This window comes from Schistocerca americana, chromosome 3, assembly GCF_021461395.2.
Source record: "Schistocerca americana isolate TAMUIC-IGC-003095 chromosome 3, iqSchAmer2.1, whole genome shotgun sequence".
Lineage (NCBI taxonomy): Eukaryota > Metazoa > Arthropoda > Insecta > Orthoptera > Acrididae > Schistocerca > Schistocerca americana.
The window spans coordinates 157,591,528-157,612,840 of NC_060121.1; the positions used below are offsets into that span (position 1 = coordinate 157,591,528).

General features: G+C 44.4%; 1 protein-coding gene and 1 long non-coding RNA gene across 2 annotated transcripts in view; both read right to left on the bottom strand.

Annotated features, from left to right (window-relative positions):
• Window positions 1–7,443, bottom strand: part of LOC124605938 (E3 ubiquitin-protein ligase RNF144A) — a 133,487-nt gene extending 126,044 nt beyond the window's left edge. Inside the window, exon 1 of the mRNA XM_047137897.1 lies at window positions 7,045–7,443. Within this exon, the coding sequence (XP_046993853.1) occupies window positions 7,045–7,443 (399 nt within the window). The remainder of the gene's footprint in view (window positions 1–7,044) is intronic.
• A 105-nt stretch (window positions 7,444–7,548) lies between these two features.
• The window catches only part of LOC124606632, a 359,736-nt gene continuing 345,971 nt past the window's right edge, over window positions 7,549–21,313 (bottom strand). Inside the window, exon 3 of the long non-coding RNA XR_006978702.1 lies at window positions 7,549–7,663. This is a non-coding gene — a long non-coding RNA (uncharacterized LOC124606632). The remainder of the gene's footprint in view (window positions 7,664–21,313) is intronic.

Genomic DNA, 21,313 nt, shown 5'->3' on the forward strand with positions numbered 1-21,313 from the left:
AGATCGACGGCTGGTAGCTGTGTGCGTAGCCTACGAATATTGTAACTGTAAAGGCGCTAGGAGTATTTTTTTTAAATTTTTACTGGTTTCTATATTTATTATCTACTTGAAATATTAATAAATAAATTAACAAATCTTCAATAGTAATTTTTAATTTTAATTATTGAGCATACACCATTGAGACTACGCACTATGAATTAAAATTTGGTACAAAAAACACGAAACATCAAACAGAAAATAAAAAAAAAGTTATATATGTATAATTGAACAATCTGGCAGTTCATATCTCTGTATAAAATTTCATTTTATTTCCACGCAATTAAATTAAAAATAGTGAGATGTAATCATTGTAAAAAATTATGATCCAACGTATGTTAAATAATACTCCCAATTGAAAATAAATATAGAACTCAAATAAAAGTAAAAAAAATGTTCCTAACACGAATTATACCATCGACTCTACTGTTGCAAGACTAACACGCTACGCACTGAGGTCTGGTGCAATAATCACATGTATGCCGCTCCATTTCTTCAATTATTTAAAGGCAACCTTCTAGAGTCTGTCTGGGAATTGCGTCGGATTACACTGTCCGTGAGGACTTCTTGTCGAAGATCTGACAATTCGTTTAGCTGTTTCTGACAACAAAGGGTCGTTATGCCGCTGCAGCATACGGTATACCAAACTCATTTATGTCGCATGCAAGTCTGATTAAAAAATAAATCTTCTCTAGGCACTCTCGGCCAAAAGGCTACATCTGGACGGCTCGAAGGAAATCAGTGAATGCGTAGGGAGCCTTCCTCTTCTATGTACAAGAAGTTGCACAGCAAGCATAAACTGAGGTAGTACGCGTGGCCCGGACGATGTGCTACGCACGCGACTTCAGCAACGCCATTTAATTACGCCGCAGTCAACATAGGAGACAAGTATCGTGGGACCCTCATAAACTTTCTACACTTACGACACTGTATAGGTAAAGGCAGCCAGCCTCGCTTGAGTTAGGGGCAGCAATAAGTCGTAACTGCTACCCCATTGATACGAACACTGTGCCTATCTGACTGCACTCAGATACACTCCAGATGCAGATCAGGCCACTCTGTCAGAAATTAAGCACAGTTAACATTCACCACTTAAACTCCTTACTGGTCCGTTTCAACGTTATTAGGACCTCAGAAAACGGAATTCCCGCGATAACAGCTTAAAGGTAGTGCGAAAGCCAAGCGTCACAAGAAATCAAACAGTATTAACTTCCACGAGCCACTCGGATTTTACGATAAGGCTGTTCACTTGAGGCATGTCTTACCTAATCTGAATGTCCGACATTGTTTGTCTTAAATAATTATCCTTATGTGGGTAAGAATATTTGACAGCTCCGGAGAAGCTCCCGAATGCTGAGGGTTTAGCCTCTATGTTTTTCCCCCTCTTCTCTTTGTCTTTTCTTTTTTTTCTCACTGCTATACGACACCATAAGGTGGAATTTCGCTCTGCGAAGTTTTCACACATGTGAAAGACGCAACGGATACTGTCATATTTCGACAATATGCTATGAAACGTAAACCAACGGGATGCGAGACAGCTTTCTCGGACACACGCGGAGTAGAGGAGGCGCCATGTGGCATCACAGCTGACAAAACCAAAGTGCTAAAACTGAATTATAAAGTACTATGAAAATATACTATACGTAGGTGCTGTGTCATATTATGCGTCATTTCAGTACAATCTATTACAACAAAATTTCGAGAAACGTGCCGTCGGTGGTTAAAAGTATAAAACCCTACAATGTGTTACTCAATTAATGTCTATGTGCATTTCCACCGATCATGTCACAGAAAACTGAGATGAATTATAAGAAAGCAAAAAAAGTATAGGAAAGTAAACAAAGTAGAAAAACAAAATTTGACAACACTTCCAGTACGTTACAATGATTTTCTGTCTAGGAAGAAATGCAGTATTTTTAAGGATTTGTCTTCAACATATTACGCGCCTTTGAATCCACAGATGCCTCCAAATGTTACTCGCGGTTTCTTCCGCACATCTTAAACAATCACTAATGAAGTTAACTTAGGTATTTCAAGTGCAATCAGTTTAATAAACAAAATCTGTGTGATAGGCGCGCCACATACAGGCGAAAACTGCGGTCAGACTTCGCTATGTCGCGAATCAAGATACCTTCCATGTCAAATATGATGACGGGTCCAGCCCAGCCCAGAAACTGTGTCACTTAGGGTATGGTGACAAAGGGGGGCATCTCTGCGCGTGCGTTAATGGACCGCATCTCGTATGATTATCAACCGAATTTCCTTCGTTCGTATCAAAGGGAAGAAAATTGCAGCCAATGTTATATGGGTACCCTCCTGACTTCTTAGCCTGGTTAATCTTCAGGCTGTCTTATCTGTGAGAGGCCATGTCTAATTATGTCGACTAAGTCGCGGAGGAGAGGACGCAACGGTCCGGACGATGGGATGTGAGTAACTTGGCTGAGATCATTATTTCTGGGGATTCACTAGTTGCCCGAGAGTCAGTTTGGTACATTCCACGGTAATGACCCAAGACGCTTGCTTGTACAACTCACTCCCCATGTTGGGCGTTCTGTAGGGAAACGGACGTTACGGACAGCATACACTGTTCAGAAGAAGTTCGCCATAGCATCCTTGGTGGTTAATAGCCGAACGAAGTGAGAGTAATTTTGATAACAAAAGTGATATGTGGGTGTGTCACTATACAACAAGGGGTACAGTTGTTTAAGCTGTTGGGCCACATGGTGACTTGTGATTCACTAGTATCTGAGGCCCAGTGTGGACACGACAAAGTCCCTTGGCAGATTACAAGACATTTAACCATAAAACTATCGGAAAATTACGCAATCCCAAGAACAAAGTAACAGTCGTTCTCCAGAAGAGTGTGGTAGAGGTTGGGCGAAAGCATCCTCGTTAGTGACTTGTCCAATGTGGTTAGAATAATGATACCAACACTAGTGTCTTCCTCAGTAGGGAGGTATGGGGGTAAGTGTTGAGGTCGTCTAAAGTGTCAGGTCACACTTGGGAGACACCAGTAACAGAGTTGCTGTCTGGGACCTAACTATGATCTTGGCCGACCTCACGCTGGTTATCTACAAAAATGTTTGTGACTACACGATCTCTGGGTAACGGGCATTTTCAGGCAGTGCGAGATGTATGGTGGAGGTAACGTGTAAGTGTCCTCGACGGTTACTCAAGTGTGGTGCGAGAAATCAAGTCAACACCAGTAGTAATGTACACTGTCGACTCACATTAATGTGACCACTGGTCAAAAGCCTGAATAACCACCTATTGTAGCGTGGGCCATTGTGAGACGTGCAGGAAAAAATGGTTCAAATGGCTTTGAGCATTATGGGACTTAACATCTATGGTCATCAGTCCCCTAGAACTTAGAACTACTTAAACCTAACTAACCTAAGAACATCACACAACACCCAGTCATCACGAGGCAGAGAAAATCCCTTACTCCGCCGGGAATCGAACCCGGGAACCCTGGCGCGGGAAGCGACGAACATGAAGAGAGCAAATGAGGATGTGCAAGGTACCGACTGGGATGTGGAGCCTTGCTGACTCTAGTATCGTGGCACGACGCGATACGTTTCTCGGATGAGGATGCATGGCGCGAACAGCCCGATCGAGGTGGTCCCAGAGATTCTCGATTGCGTTTAAAACCGGGAGTTCGGTAGCCTGGGGAAATGGTAAACTCAGCATGGTACTCTTCGAACCACGCACGTACACTGTGAGATGTATGACATGTTACACTGGCTTGCTGATAGGTGCCATCTTGCGGAGGAAAAACAAACTGCAAGTAGAGGTGGACGTGGTCCCCAAGGATGGATGCATATTTTTGTTGATCCATTGTGCCTAGCAGAATCACGAGATTACCCAGGGAACGGCACAAAACAAAACATTTCCCACATCATAGAGTTCACTCTTCCACGCTGGGACCTTCTGATGATTGTTGGGGGGCGGGGGGTGTTTTACGCCGTGCACACAAAACGCCATCTGTCTGATGGAGCATAAGACGTGATTCATCTGAAAAGGCCACCAGCCGTTACTCAATGGGGACGTCCAGTTGCGGATTGGCGTTCCAATTTCAGCCTTTGTCGCCGATGAACAGCAATCAAGATGGGTGCTTGAAGCAGGTGCCTGCTCCGGAGACCCATATGCAGCAACATTCCCTGAAAGTCGGTTGAGGAAACACCGTTGGTAGTCCGTTCGTATGGTTCGTCAGCTGCTCACTAGTTGCGCTTGAGCGTCTATTCACCAATATACATCTCCGCAGCCGTCGCTTGGCCCTGTCATCACTGGCCCTTGGTACATCATAGTTGCCTCGGCACCAGGTCTGTATAGCTCCACTTTGCCATGCACGGTATGCTTTAATCATCGCAGCACGAGAACAATCCACAAACTTAGCCATTTCGAAAATGCTTCCGCCTTAGGCCCGAAAGTCTATGATCGTGCCCTTTTGGACGTCAGATAAATCGCTATATATCTGCATTAAGACAATGACCGCACTGCTTTCTGTGTCTTCTCGGCATTCTTTACATACCCCCCACCCCCAAATTGCTAATGCTGCCGCCCGCCGTCTGTGAGTGGTTATCGCACGTTGACATTGTACATAAGCGGTGTTCAGATTAATGTAACTGGACTGTGTATTTGTGGGTGCGATGGACGAAGACTTCGGAGGGCTCGAAGGAGTCAAAACCTGTTGAGCCTATGGTTCAAATGGGTCTGAGCACTATGCGACTTAACTTCTGAGGTCATCAGTCGCCTAGAACTTAGAACTAATTAAACCTAACTAACCTAAGAACATCACACACATCCATGCCCGAGGCAGGATTCGAACCTGCGACCGTAGCGGTCGCTCGGTTCCAGACTGCAGCGCCTAGCACCGCACGGCCACTCCAGCCGGCGAGCCTATGGTAATCTAGGCACAGAGGTGGACAGGTCCGGACAACTATTTCAGCCTTCTATGGGATACAGATCGAGACAGTGATCACTGTACTGACACTGTCGCAATGTGCGTCTCGACCGAGGTAGCACCACTGCCACGACGTCGAGGAAAGGTCACAGGCGCAAGATTTTCGGTCAGTGGTTACATACGGGTAGTTTCCAGAGAGTGACTGCGCAGTTCGGTGAGCAAACACTGTCAAGGATGCGAGTGTTTGACTGGCATAATCAACAACACGATCGTCATCCTCTGACCAGCATTATAGACGAAAACATTTGTGCGCTCGAGACATTCTAGGAGGCTATCGGCGGTCGAGGGTATCAGAAAGTGCAGAACAGCTAGAAATAAGTTATGGCAGCTATCAGGCGATCATCAAAAATGACATACAGTTCCGCAAAGTGTGTTCCAGATGGTCACCCGTCTTTTGACCGAAAATCAAAAGTTGAGACGTTTGGAGGTCTGTCAGAGGCGTACAGCACGGTTTGAGGAAGAAAGTGATCCATTTTTGAGTCAGATCGTCATCTGCGACGAAACGTCGCTCCAGTCCTTCACTGCCGAATCCAAACAAGCCAGTAAGTAGTGGCGAGGAAAGAGTTGGGAGCCCCAGTGAAAGGCAAAACTCGACTGTCAGCTGGCACAGTTCTTTCAACTTTTTTTTCCAACCAGCAAGGCATTTTGCTCATTGATTTTTTTGCATGAGCAACGCACAAACAATGCTGTGTAGTTCTGCGAGCTGTTGAAGAAGGTAAGGGATGCATAACGCTGCAAAAGACGAGACTAAGCGATTCAACAGGTCGTCCCGCTCCACGACAGTGCAAGGCCGCATGCTGCAGCTCTAACGGTATCTAAACTACAGGAAATGCATTGGACTCAACTTACAGAGCGGACCTATCGCCCTATCATGGAAGTTAAAGATGACCCTCGTTTAAGTCGGCCTTCGACGTCTACCGACGAAGCTCTTCAGGAACGTCAATGAATTTGTGCTTGACATTCCGAGACATTTCAGAAGAATGTAACATTTCACTTGCATCACATCTTAAAACCTGACACAGCAACGCGGAATGCATCGTGTTGCCGCGAAGTTCGTCCCACGGCTCATGTGTCAAGACCAGAAAGATCTTCGCCTCGCATTCTATTAAGAGCTTTTGAATCGCCCAAATGAAAACGAGATTTTCCTTAAGAGAATCACAACTGGTGATGAGACATGAGTCCGCGGTTATCACGTTCGAGATTAAGGTTCAGTCTTCACAATGGGTCGGGAAAAGTTTTTCAAGACGAAAAAAAGCTCGTCAGGTCAGGTCAAAAGTCAAAGCCATCTTGATAGTCTTCTTCGACTTTGAAGGATTAGTTGATCATGAAGTCATGCCGCAGGGGAAAACTGTTAATCGATGTTACTATTGCCGGCCGGAGGGGGCGTGCGGTTCTAGGCGCTACAGTCTGGAACCGCGAGACCGCTACGGTAAGGTTCGAATCCTGCCTCGGGCATGGATGTGTGTGATGTCTTTAGGTTAGTTAGGTTTAAGTAGTTCTAAGTTCTAGGGGACTGATGACCTCAGAAGGTGAGTCCCATAGTGCTCAGAGCCATTTGAACCATGTTTGATGTTACTATCAGAATGTGTTGTGACGCCTGCGAGAAAATGTGAGAATGAAACGACCTGAGATGTGGCGAGACAATTCACGGCTCTTGCATCACGATAACACACCCGTACATTCATCCCTGTTGGTACGTGACTACTGCACAAAAAACGAAATCAATGTGCTATCTCATCATACTCTCCAGTCCTGGCCTCAGCGGACTCCGCTGCAAGCACGAAGATTTGCAACGATAGACGAAATAAAAGAAATTCGCAGATGGCGCTTGACGCGATCCAGAAAAGTGTTTCCGGAAGTGGAAACAGGGTAGGGAGCGGTGTATCAATTGTGGAGGAGAGTATTTCGAAGGAGGCCGTGCACAATAAGTAAAACGTAGGAGCGAAAAATTTTGTGGACAAAGTTCCAGAATTTTTTGAACAGACCTCGTATACTATCACACTGTAGTTGACGGCCCGACCCGCTTATCACTGTGGGGTACTCACCTCGATACAGTACTCGCAGGCGCAGTCTGCGAGCTGGACGACGTGTCGCGGCGGGACTTCCTGCAGGCAGAGCTTGCAGAGCAGGGCGGGCGCGGGCGCCGGCGGCTGCGGCACGAAGCTGGCCGTAGCCGTGTTGAGCGAGTACCTCGACGACGAGGCGAGCGAGAGCAGGGATGAGCAGCGAGAGCACAGCCCGCCTCCGCCGGCGGGCGGCGGCACGCGCAGCCGGTTGACGGGGCGCAGCGCGGGCGCCTCGGCGAGCGCCAGCACCGTCTCGCACTTGCGCATGGCCGACAGGCGCGGCGACGAGCCGCTCGTCGACTCGGTGTAGAGGCTGGCCGACGAGCCGGCGGTGGCGGCGCGGCGGCCGCTCACCAGCGAGCGCAGGCTGCTCGGCATGGCGATGGCGGCGCCGTAGCCGGCCGGCCGGCCGCCGGGGGCGCGTCGCGACGCCAGCAGGCGGCTGCTACTGCCCGCGCGCGCCGGCGCTGCGCCGGCTCGGCCCGCCGGCCACCGGCGCTGGGGCGGAGGCTGCGGCTGCGGATGCGGCGGGCTCTGCGCGCCGGCGCGGCCCGGCGGCGGCGCCGGAGACACGGCCATAGCAGCCACCGGGCTCAGCCTGCGGGCACACAAACCGCACTACGTAAGCTAACGAGCCGACGCGAACACTCTGCTATCTTTATCCGTCAGCTGCGTATGCACCGGCCAACAGTCCACTTAGTGCAGTGGTTCCCAACCTGGGAGGGGGTAAAATGAAATTTTTTCAGGGACAAAAACTAAGCTATTCGATTCTGTTTCAGCCACGAAACTAAATTAGTTTCAAAAGACTGTTACTGCTATCACACTTTTGTAAGGCTCTTTACTGTTCCTCAATTACTTCCCTTAATGCGGTAGAGGTTACAGGTTCCTCACATAGTCCACCCACTACACACAGATGTAGCGCTCCATCTCGTACAACGCTGATGACAAAAGTAATACATATACGTCACAAATCCTAAATATCTCAAGAAAATGTCTTCTCCGAGTTGTAAATTAATTAACTGACAGCACGAAACAGCAGTAACTACGTAAGGCTCTACATATTACACTACTGGCCATTAAAATTGCTACACCACGAAGATGACGTGCTACGGACGCGAAATTTAACCGACAGGAAGAAGATGTTGTCATATGCAAATGATTAGCTTTTCAGAGGATTCCCACAAGGTTGGCGCCGGTGGCGACACCTACAACGTGCTGACATGACGAAAGTTTCCAACCGATTTCTCATACACAAACAGCAGTTGACCGGCGTTGCCTGGTGACACGTTGTTGTGATGCCTCGTGTAAGGAGGAGAAATGCGTACCATCACGCTTCCGACTTTGATAAAGGTTGGATTGTAGCCCATCGCCATTGCGGTTTATCGTATCGCGACACTGCTGCTCGCGTTGATCGAGATCCAATGACTGTTAGCAGAATATGGAATCGGTGTGTAAAGGAGGGTAATATGGAACGCCGTACTGCATCCCAACGGCCTCGTATCACTAGCAGTCGAGATGACAGGCATCTTATGCGCACGGCTGTAACGGATGGTGCAGCCACGTCTCGGTCCCTGAGTCAACAGATGGGGACTTTGCAAGACAACAACCATCTGCACGAACAGTTCGACGACGTTTGCAGCAGCATGGATTATCAGCTCCGAGACCATGGCTGCGGTTATCCTTCACGCTGCATCACAGACAGCAGCGCCTGCGATCGTGTACTCAACGACGAACCTGGGTACACGAATGGCAAAACGCCATTTTTTCGGATGAATCCAGGTTCTGTTTACAGCATCACGATGGTCGCATCCGTGTTTGGCGACATCACGGTGAACGCACACTGGAAGCGTGTATTCGTCATCGCCATACTGGCGTATCACCCGGCGTGATGGTATGCGGTGCCATTGGTTACACGTCTCGGTCACCTCTTGTTCGCATTGAGGGCACTTTGAACAGTGGACGTTACATTTCAGATGTGTTACGGCCCGTGGCTCTACCCTTCATTCAATCCCTGCGAAACCATACATTTCAGCAGGATAATTCACGACCGCATGTTGCAAGTCCTGTACGGGCCTTTCTGGATACAGAAAATGTTCGACTGCTGCCCTGCCCAGCACATTCTCCTGATCTCTCACCAATTGAAAACGTCTGGTCAATGGTGGCTCAGCAACTGGCTCGTCACAATACGCCAGTCACTACTCTTGATGAACTGTGGTATCGTGTTGAAGCTGCATGGGCAGCTGTACCTCTACACGCCATCCAAGCTCTGTTTGGCTGAATGCCCAGGCGTATCAAGGCCGTTATTACGGCCAGAGGTGGTTGTTATGGGTACTGATTTCTCAGGATCTATGCACCCAAATTGCGTGAAAATGTAATCACATGTCAGTTCTAGTATAATATATTTGTTCAATGAATACCTGTGTATCATCTGCATTTCTTCTTGGTGTAGCAATTTTAATGGCCAGTAGTGTACTTTACTTCCTTTCCTCTGATGTGTTTCTTTGTACCCTGGAACAATGTTCTCCGGGCCAGTTCTATTTGTCCCGCCCTATACATTCCTAAACAGCTTATACCTTCAACCGGGTGCAATTGGTGGTTGCCTATCTAACTGCTTCCAAGGGCAACAAATATATGACGGTCATTCAGTTATTTCATGCAGGCTAATTGAGATTCCCCTACCACAACGCCTTGAAATACCACGCAAAATATTAACATATTCTCTCGCTCGTTACACACAAACTACTAGTCCTACAGAAAGGAAAACGCGTCTGAAGATCATTTTTATACGTTTCTCTGGAACAATTCGGAAACTACGGCCTCTTGTGATAGTTCGATACAGTTCCCCACAGTCGTTTAATATGAACAAAGTAAGAGCATATGGACTATCAGACCAATTATGTGATTGGATTGAAGAATTCCTAGATAACTGAACGCAGCATGTCATTCTCAATGGAGAGAAGTCTTCCGTAGTAAGAGTGATTTCAGGTGTGCCGCATGGGAGTGTCGTAGGACCGTTGCTATTCACAATATACATGAATGACCTTGTGGATGACATCGGAAGTTCACTTAGGCTTTTTGCGGATGATGCTGTGGTATATCGAGAGGTTGTAACAATGGAAAATTGTACTTAAATGCAGGAGGATCTCCAGCGAATTGACGCATGGTGCAGGGAATGGCAGTTGAATCTCAATGTAGACACGTGTAATGTGCTGTGAATACATAGAAAGAAAGATCCCTTATCATTTAGCTACAATATGACAGGTCAGCAACTGGAAGCAGTTAATTCCATAAATTATCTGGGAGTACGCATTAGGAGTGATTTAAAATGGAATGATCATATCAAGTTGATCGTCGGTAAAGCATATGCCAGATTGAGATTCATTGGAAGAATTCTAAGGAAATGCAACCCGAAAACAGGAAGTGGGTTACAGTACGCTTGTTCGCCCACTGCTTGAATATTGCTCAGCAATGTGGGATCCGTACCAGATAGGGTCCATAGAAGAGATAGAGAAGATCCAACGGAAAGAACGCATATAAACTCACGTGGAACTATTATAACAAAACGTCCATATCCATTAACGCACAATTGAGGCACTACAACACTGTCGTACTTCTGGAGGCACTGAATGCATCTGAAACAACACAAATAGGTGGGCAAACTAAAATCAAAGAAATAGATAAACAAGGAAGGAAAATTCTCAGGAAAATTTTTGGCCCGATACAAGAGCAAGGAATCTGGAAGAAGAGACCAACATCATAATTATATAAATATACAGACAAGATTACGGATACAGTAAGGAAAAGAAGAATGCAGTTCTACTGGCATATCCACAGGATGAATGAAAACAGAATTTCAAAGCGAATTCTTAAAGTCATCAACTCAGGCAGGGGAAAAACAAAATGGATAAAAGAAGTTGAAGAGGAGCTCAGACAATCACACATAACAGTAAACGATGCAGAAAATAGAACTGAATTCAGGAACATCATCAAAAAACATAACTTTGACACCACAACACAGAAGAGACCAGGGTGCAAATGGACAGCGGAGCGAAAGAAACAACACAGTGAAACAATCATCATAAAGGAATTCAAGTTCAAACGCTCTCTTTAAATGGGAATAATCGAAATAGATAAATGAATTCATCAACAGCACGAAACAGCAGTAACTACGTAAGGCTCTACATAGTATTATTGATTAATATTATTATTATCGATAATTCCAGAAATACCACCGCAATTGCTCAGGCGCTATCCACATATCTTACACAAAAAAGAAGAACACTCCACCACACACACACACACACACACACACACACACACTCACACACATACATACACGTACACACAAACTGCTTCAAGAATGTGGAATTGCTGTTGATTTAGATGCTCAACTAATTACTCAACATATCACTTAAAGCAATTTTTTACAACAAACCAGTAGATTCATGCGTTTTCAAGTTTTGTGGTTCACGTAATCGTTTGTTGCAGAACATGTCAGGTGGCAGAACTTATAGTTTAGATAGAAATTCCACATTATTTAAAGTATGGGTGGCATTTGAACAACTAATATTGAAACCCACACATGCACACCCATATCTCCTTTGATGCGGGCAACCAATGGGCACTAAAAGTTCAAGCCACAATTGCTAACACCACCATCTTACGTGTTATCAAACAACATCACAAAAGAATATAAGCTTCCATTTGTTATCCTGCCATTAGCGACACGCCCACCTAAGGGTCATTTAAAATGAGTATCAGACTCCCTATTTAGGATTTTATTTAAAGAATTAATGGCGCATTCATGTATTTCAATTCCTAAGCTATGAATAATTCAATCTGGAAATGATCATGATGTCTGGAGATTTAATCTGACAGTGAAGCAAAGTTGAGTTCTACAAATAACGTTATCCCACAATTATAGTGAAAATGCTTGTGTAAACTTGAGTGCGAAGACTGAGTTTATCGATAGACCAACGTGCAGCAACCGATGGCAAATGTACAGGGTGTTCGGAAATTCCCGTTACAAACTTCTAAGGTGTAGACGGGAGTGAGTACATAATATTTTGAATAGGAACCCATGTCGACGGTTTCAATTCATATGTGTAACGCATCCACGTCTGCTACACTAGACATTGAGGAGACCCCCGGTGGGATGGAAAGTGTGTACCAGAACATGCTTCGTAACTACAATGTCTGTAACAGAGTTGGTGGTCGCCACGTCTAGCAGCTGTTGTAATGCATCAGCACTGTTCTGTGCGAACAGGATACAGGATTCTTTTTTGTTTTGGAATAATGCACACGCGTAATGTTTAAATGTTAATACTAACAAATGTGCTTAAGTGATCAATGGACGTTTCGTTATATTTCCTTTCGAATTGTTACCTAATAACTGTCCTGAGCCACGCCTAATTCAGATTTCAAGCAGAAGTGGGTGAGTTAAACACCTGCACTTCAGAGCTCCCGTGACGCATTGACAAAGTGATTTCCAGGAGAAAGAGCACACAATATGGCAACTTGGGTGCAAAGAACACGTGACTGGTTTAATGAAACAATCTGAGCTGAGCTGTGTCTTTTTGACATTAGAAGTAAAGATTATAACAACAAGAACAAATGTGATACATCGCTGAACGTAATACTACGTATGTTAAAATGTAGGCTGCATATAACAGTGGAAGAAATAAAAATAAAAGCTATGGGTTTGCCGAGAAAGACGTGTCACTGAGGCCTAAAAGGGAAGTGGTGCCGGCAGTCTGAATGTCTACGTACCAAAAGTAAAGTTTGCCTTCACCAGTGCCATGGAATTTCAGGATAGCCGATAACTTCTCGTAAGAAGTAACTGCTTTCCAAAATCACGTCGTCCTGCTACGATAGTTTCTGCTGCACAATGCCGAGAAGTTAGCGGTAAATACCCTCAGCCATCACCAATTAATTTCGAAACGAGTATTCGTCCTCTAAAAGAAATTATTTTGGAAGAAATATGCTTTTCCTCTCCTTCCGTCTACTCATCAATTTTTTCAGCGACAATGAACGTTTCCTTCTTTCTGCGCTGTTCACTGCCACAGCGTACATGATGTCCCAGGAGAAATGGTCAATATTCAGGAATATGACTCGAACGATCACTTGAAGCAAAAAACTTCATGTGGACACACGCCCTATTCCGAAAGCTTTCCGTCAAGCGAGGTGGCGCAGTTGTTAGCGCAGTGAACTCGCTTTCGGGAGGACGACAGTTCAAACCTGCGTCCGGCTATCCAAATTTAGGTTTTCCGTGATTTCTCCAAGTCGTTCCAGGCGAATGCTGGAAAGGTACCTTTGAAATGGCACGGCTGATTTTCTTCCCCATCCTTGACACAATCCGAGCTTGTGCTCCGTCTCTAATACACCTATGTCGACGGGACGTTAAATCCAATCTTCCTTCCTTCTGAATGGTTTCTGGGATGGAACACATTTAATGTACACTGTTAATTATTTTCCGTATTATTAAATATATTGTCAGGTTCATATATGCATACATGAACCACAGTTAGTAAACATCGTAACTCTGGTAAACACTCGACAATCAGGAACTCGACCTGTCGGATGGCGCCAAAGGTATTCTTCGACAGCAGCAGGAACGTTACCATCTCAGAAGTCGTAAACACACACCTATCTGAATTTTCTTCATCAGTTTAGATGTGTGGTATTTTAGCCAGCGCGCCTACACAGATTCGGTTAAGCAATGCTTCCCTCTAATACACTCTCAGTCCCTCGCATTACTTCATTCACAACAAACCATGCACAACTGCGCATTCAACGGGCTAGTTTAATGGCAGAAAGACATTCCCAGCAAAGAGGGTGAAAGCAACTAAGCAAGTTGGACTAGAAGAAAACGTCAAAGTGGTTGGGTGTGTAAGACACATACATGCGCCCCAGAAGCCCAAAAACAAACTATTCGGAACAGGGCACACGTCCACAATGTAGTCTTCTGCCTCAAATGAGCGTTCCTGCCGTACCCCTTAATATTGACTACTATTCCTGGGACACCTTCTACTCGCATAATGCAGCGGTCGCAGACAAAGCAACAATTGCTGATTTCCTTTCAGCACTGGACAACACGTCAACTCTCCCTATCTCTGCGTGTAGTAGAATCTCTTGGCGTGCGCTCTGAGGCGTGGGTTTTGTTGCGTTCTTTAAGGAATGTGCAAACCGCCACCAAAATAAATCTCCCTCATCAGAAATATGAGTGACAGGGACTATCTTCGTGTTTGCTTGAAGGAAAATGAATGCTGCAAAAAACAGTCCCTGATATTTTAAAAGTATCCACGAGTTTGTGCCGGGCACATCATTGTACTCGGCTAACGGATTCATCCGCAAAGGAAGTTTGCAGTGTTTCACGCAGGCGTTCGGGAACTCTGGCGCGGATCGCGCTTGAACGCCAGGAATTCTGCGGTGAAAGAAATCTCTATCAGGAAAAGGCTGCGAGCGGCACAAAGCGGGCTTTTAGGGCCACGGCCCACGGCCATAACTCCGCGGCGTGCGCGGCCACAACGCTCGGTGTTCAGCGCTCACAATGGGGGCAGCCTCCACTCGCCATAAACCAGCCTTAACGGCCGCCGTCACAAATGCCAAATTTCCTCGAAAATTCTTTCATAGGCGAGGGCACCACGGTTTATACGGGCTCTGCGCTGATGCCGGAAGACGCAAACGAGCAAACAATCCGCCACCGGGTTCAGCGTTGCTGTCCCAATGAATTCATCAGAGCGATCAAAAGGAAGCAGGGATATACAAAGCGCACATCGGCAGGGTTCGAGATGGACATCGAGTCACCGCCACCTAATACAAGTTTCTGGGAAATGAAGTTGGAGACGTTTCATGCAAATGACCTAGTCCGGAGGCAGTTAAGCAGCATGTTGCTTTCAGTTTGATTGTATTGTGATCTTCCATTAAGGTTATAAGGAATTTCGGTTACTACATCAGTGTTAAATGATACAGATGAAATACGCGTCTTCATTATCGTCATTGGCATGGAAAGGCAGATGGTATATGACGTGGATGGGGGAAGATTCCGGGAGTGTTCTTCTTGAAGGAACTATACCAGCTTTCACCTTAGCCGGCCGGAGTGGCCGAGCGGTTCTAGGCGCTACAGTCTGGGACCGCGCGACCGCTACGGTCGCAGGTTCGAATCCTGCCTCGGCATGGCAGAGTCTTTCACCTTAATTAATCCAAAGAAGCCTTAAAAGTCTCTACTAAAAGTGCCACATGCAGGTTTGGATCATTTTACTCCCCAATACGAACCCAGTGTCACCCACTGCGCCACTTTCCTCGGTTTCATAGAGAAAAAGACCAAGAAGAATGTAAGTGAAAGACAAGAGGTCACACACACACACACACACACACACACACACAGACACACACACAGAGAGAGAGAGAGAGAGAGAGAGAGAGAGAGAGCTAGGCACGCGCAGTAGCGCAATACTTGTCTCTCACAAACTTTCTCAAGCTTATTACTTAGTGTTCTGATTCGTGTGAAAGATGCAACCCCTTAACATGTATGTTAAGGGGCATCAAGATGGCTCTTAACAGCCACTTCTGTTACCACTATGTATTATTTCTGTCTGTATATGGAGGCTACTCCCGGGAACTACTGTAGGAATTTTTTGCGCTAGTAGAATGATTCATGAGGTAAGTATGTGCACGTAGATTGTTAGCGCTACGCCAGACATGTCGTCCAGCTGTAGATACTTAGTGCTATCCGTGCACGGCCTGTGCAGGTCGTTAGGGTCGTAGAAGCGGAAGCCTGCTTGTATCGTGAATGTATATAACGCCCACTTAACCCTGTAACTCTGCTGCAGTAACACTTTGATTGTAGACTATAACAGTGCAGTTTCATCAGGTCTCTTAACACAACAAAAAAATAAGACGAAATTGTGCCCGTATTATTTATTTATTTTCTGTAAATTTATTTCGATTGGTGTGGTTCTAGAAATTACTAACACCCCAGACAGCGAAAATTATTTTACGGGCAGTCTTGCTTCAATCTCAAAATTAACATGCAATATTCTTCTGTGTTTCTTAAACCGGCTGGACAAATCTGTTGACCGAGACCAAACATTTTTCCCTATATGAACGGAGTTCAATTACTTTTCTGATGTGTCTCGTGTATACTACGTCCAAAAAGTAATTTATTAATCCAACGATATGTTCCTGCTACCTTTTTTGAGCAATTTATTAATTAATACAGCACTTGCCACAGAAATGTTATTAGCGGGAGATGCCTGCCTTTGGTTCAAAAACCAATCATTCAGCACGCCATACCTGATTGGCCGAAAAAATTGCGAGGTTCCTTGGAGATCGCAAAGTCGATCCGGTAGGCCTTCTCGGTGTAAGAAAGTTGTGAACTTTTTGGGGCGGAAGTGTTCGAGGTTCCTTGGAGATCTCAAAATCAATCCTGTGGGCCTCCTGGGTGTAAAAGAATCGTGAATCTTCTGGGGCGGAGGTCCTCTTAGACAGGGTTATTGACTTCTGATCGACGGACTAAGTATTACAGTATGGAATGTCTTTCCGTATGCGAGGAATTCTGACCTGTTGGTAAAAGCGAAGCTGGTGTCCCTTATTAAGACTGTTTTATAAGTCTAGCGGTGGCGTGAATTGATTAGGGTATGCCGAAAACGAGTTTCTTGTTAACCAATGGGCAGCGGGTAATTTGTCCTGCGCGCCAGACATCGTGGATTCCGGCGGCGGTAGCGAATGAACAAGGCTTGTCCGAGGACGAGGCGAAGAAACGCTTCGATGTGGAATTGGAGATTTCTCTCTATCAACATGATAATGCACCTATACACAAAGCAAGGACATTGCATTGTGGGTCGAAGGCAATTTGTGTTATTGTTGGGCTGACCTACTGAAAGCATCGACCTGGCCTCTTTTTAACTGCCTGATTCGTTTCGTGTTCCATCGTGGTTTTTCCGAAATTCATGGCCGAGTGCATTGTTGTTCAGCTCACGAAAACTAAAAGTGGTTAAGTGGAAAGAAACGCTTACATTTGTTTTACATGGGGGACCTCGCATTCAAATGAGATTGACCTTGGATGCGAGTAATAAGTTTATTGGGTATTTCTTTTTTTGGAGAAATTCGCTTCACAATTAAGTCCTACCGAGCGAAATTCACATTATTCTTAATAACTCACACCAGCACCAGCGCGTTTTCGCTTCATTACCTGGAAGAAAAAGGGCTTCCATGTCTTTACGTTCTACTTTGAAAAATTTTCAGTGCTTCAAACAAACTACCAATGCTGCAAAACTTTCTGTAAAAACAAAATATACGCTGCATTTGTCAACTTTAGGTGTTTGCTTGCTGACTTAGCTTATAGCTCTTTTTTTTTTTAATTTTATTTAACAAGATAACAGATACAGGTTTTATCCTTACAATTACCGGTTTCAGCTGGAATTCACAGTTACCTTCAAGTTTGAAACTTGTTGAGGAGCTACGCTTCATCACATCTCACATAGCCGGTTTGGCGTTCAAAATGGTCGGTCTCCTGATTCCTTCCGTGTCTGTCGCTTATCCGCGTTCCTCGAAACTGTGGGATCTCGATATTTCCCATAAAACGCAACTACAACCACGTGCGTACGAACAGCGCCAGTACTACAGATGCCATGTGACTCTACCCGTTACATTAGTGTCTTCATTTGTCGTCGACAATACCTGTAGCGTTATCTACCGGTGGTTAATCGAACGAATGAAATGAAACTCCTATTTAAAAACACATTGTTATTTTACATTTTAATAACTGAAATGTACAAACAAAAATCTAAAGAAAGGTTTTTTTTAAAAAAAAAAGAAAATAGAACGAAGACAAAAAGAAGGGAAATGGAGCTAGAGAGAGAGAGAGAGAGAGAGAGAGAGAGAGAGAGAGAGAGAGAGAGAGAGAGAGAGAGAGAGGGAGGGAGGGGGGGGGGGAGGGGTAAAACGTGTGCAAAACACTGACTAACAAGTTATTGTATTTACAGAGATGAGGAATTAGCTTACTTTTGAAAATGATGAACTGTGCCACTTTTCTGCAACTAAGAGACACGTTATTGTTTAGCTGAGTGCTTGAGGCGAGTTTAAACTATCACATGTTTCGAAAAATCACTTAGCAAAGGCTATCATCGGCAAAGGCATCAGCGTTCTAGAACGTTTTACAGACGATCTCCTGTTACGAAAGGCGGGAATTTATAAAGTTCAGTGACCCTGTGGCAAATGTTGCACTGACTTTTGAACGACGAATCGGAAGCAGTCAGCTTTCCCGGCATCCTCAGCCGAACAAATTCTCGGTGGTTGAGCATTACGAACCATTCCATGAATTATGACACCACGTCGTCACAGCAACAACTTCCTCGAACTTTGCGGTTAAAGAAATATTCAAAAAACGACTGCCAGGCCATATACTCAATGGGGGTGAGGGTTTCAATTTCGACAATACATGGAATCCGTTCATATATCTTGCACTGTCACGTCAGGAATTTTGATTCTGAATCTGCACCGAAAGACAGTTTGAATAACCAATCATATGAGGCATAACAAATACGAATTTGCACCTTCCGTCTAGAGATTTTGTTTGGACACAACGACTACTGCATGTTATATGTCACTACTTTGTTTCATCACGCACGTCTTAATGGATAAATAGGCATAAAAACTCAAAGAAAACCGATCAGAAGAATGGAAAACACAGCATACATATATAGATATGCAGAACTACAGAGACCCCGCGAAAGCTAAAAATGCTCAAGAACTAAAAAGGCCACAAATTTTCACAATAATTTCGAGACTGAAATTTTACCATCGAAGCTACAATAAACATTTGTTCCGTATAAGCGCGGCAGGTACCCCAAATTGCTCCTGAAGTTAAGATGAGTATATATCAATAACGTTCGATATGATTGTAAAAAACTGGCGGCGGAAGTAAGTGAATTCATCAAAAATGCTTGCGAAGTACCAATTTGCATTCGGACACAGTTGAGTTCCAGAGGTTTAAAACCTTACAGATAAAAACGCAATTATCCAACTGAGTTTGGAATTATCGTATGGTGTAACACATTCTGAGTTTCATGTATTTTAAAGTACTGAAACAGAGTAATATCCTATGCCAAAATGATGTATGGTGTAATGTAATATACTGTTGAACATCAGCAAGAGTGTCTACGTCGCTTTTAGAAGTACTAATCATAACAGTTGTTCACAATATCTGTGAATGTACACATGGGCGTAATGTATACGTGGGCGTGTGTACGAGATGAATCTCGTACACGGCTCTAGAGAGAGTTCAAGATGATAGCAGCTACGCAGTTCACTCTTTGCTGTAGGAGCTTAAGTATTCGATGATTAGTACCCACCGAGCAGGCACAGAGGGTATGACACTGACTCACATTATGAAGAAAAGGTATATTAAGCACCATCTGGCCACACAGGTTTTTCTGTTTAACTTTCCTATACAGATGAAGGCAAGTTTCACGACGGTTTCTTTCAAAAGTGAGCGGCTGATTTCCTTCTACAAACCGAGCTTGAACTCCACTCTAATGGTCTCCTCGTCAACAGGACGTTAAAGCCTAATCTTCATTCCTTCTTTAGAAGACCAGTAACACTAGACGCAGAACCACTCACTTTTTCATGTGCCTGGGAAAAAGGTTCTTGGGTTTTCGTAACACACGAGACAGTAAATTTACCATTTGGTTGGTGGAAACTGCCTTTTTAATCCTCGTGAAAGGTTCCTTCAATATTGCACCATCTTTTATAATGACTTCCTTAATACTATGCAGCCCTATTTCTTTCTGAAAAACTAAAGTAGAATTCCATATTTCTTTGTCAGACCTGTGGAAGGCATCCACGCCAATTTCCATTGAACTATGTAAATTGTTGATTAGCAACACGATAAGGGAAAATACTTACTGTTTGGGCATTTGTTGACAGTTGACTTGCTATATGTTACGGAGAACCTACTCGGAAATTCGTTAGCCTTCACTAACAGCAAACAAACGCTCACATAGACACACGTATTACGCTCACATGGACACACATATTACGGGTGTAAACAACATTCTCTGCTTACTGACAACGTAGGCACCAGTCGTATCTCCACTGTCTTGAGTGATGTGTAACTTGGGCACAGGGGGATGACCAAGTATAAACGTAAAAAAATACCGCGACTATTTCTGCTTCCCAAGATATCGGACGAACATGTGCAAGTCGGTTTGTTTGTTAACCTTCATAATGTGGCGTTTCTGCAGTGTGACAACTAAAGATACTATCACACAAGATATTTTTTATCTCATTAACCCATTCCCAGATGTACTCCAGCTGGCATAGAGATAACGACTTGCTGGAAAGGACCAAATGCTCAGCATTACGTAGCTCTATTTCACATAGACTTTTTTTAACAGCTCTCAGATCTGTACGATATACCAGGGCGGCTCTTTGTCAAGTGTATCGTCTTTACCACTTGCGCAGCACCATCAGTTAAAACATACTTCCAAAATAATGAGGGGGAAGTGACATCAAATATTAGAAAAAGCGACCACACAGGATGTTTCATAGGGAAACGTACCTCTAAATGTGTACCACATAGCGCCATACAAACGCATACTTTATTTCCATTGCTTCCCATGCTAGGATACAGCTAAGTGATACAGTCACGAATAATAGCGATGCAAAATATGATAAATTAACAAATGGTTATTAATGTTTTATTGTCAAGAATGAAAACGACAATTTCAATACATAGCGTAGCTTGTGTAGAGAGATGGCGCCTTATTAATCAAAGCCGACGATGCTGGGCTGGAATCGGTGCAGTTCAGTCAGCTTTTCATTTTCAGGGAAAACAGAGACTATAGCACGCGTGTAATACACAAACAGTCAAACCAAAAGATAAGCTGGCTGATTACAAAACAGATAACCCTCGATTTATAAAATAACAAATGCTTAAATACAGACAAATAATACAAATCGACACAATTATTGATTGACGGAAATATAAAAAGAACTCTCCAGTAAAAGTGACAAATTTGTATAAAAGCAGAAACGCACAATTTATGGTTGTACACGGGCATAAAATATACCACCGTAAGTGGTTCAAATGTCAAACAATGAACTTGTATTTGGACTCTTTAGTTATCTGCTGAACCGGGCAGTCTGAATTAAATTTTTTCTGGTTTCCGTAACACACGCCTGGTAGACGGTATATCCAATTCGGGATATTGGCTCATTCCTTTTTGCGTTATTAATAAAACAAAGC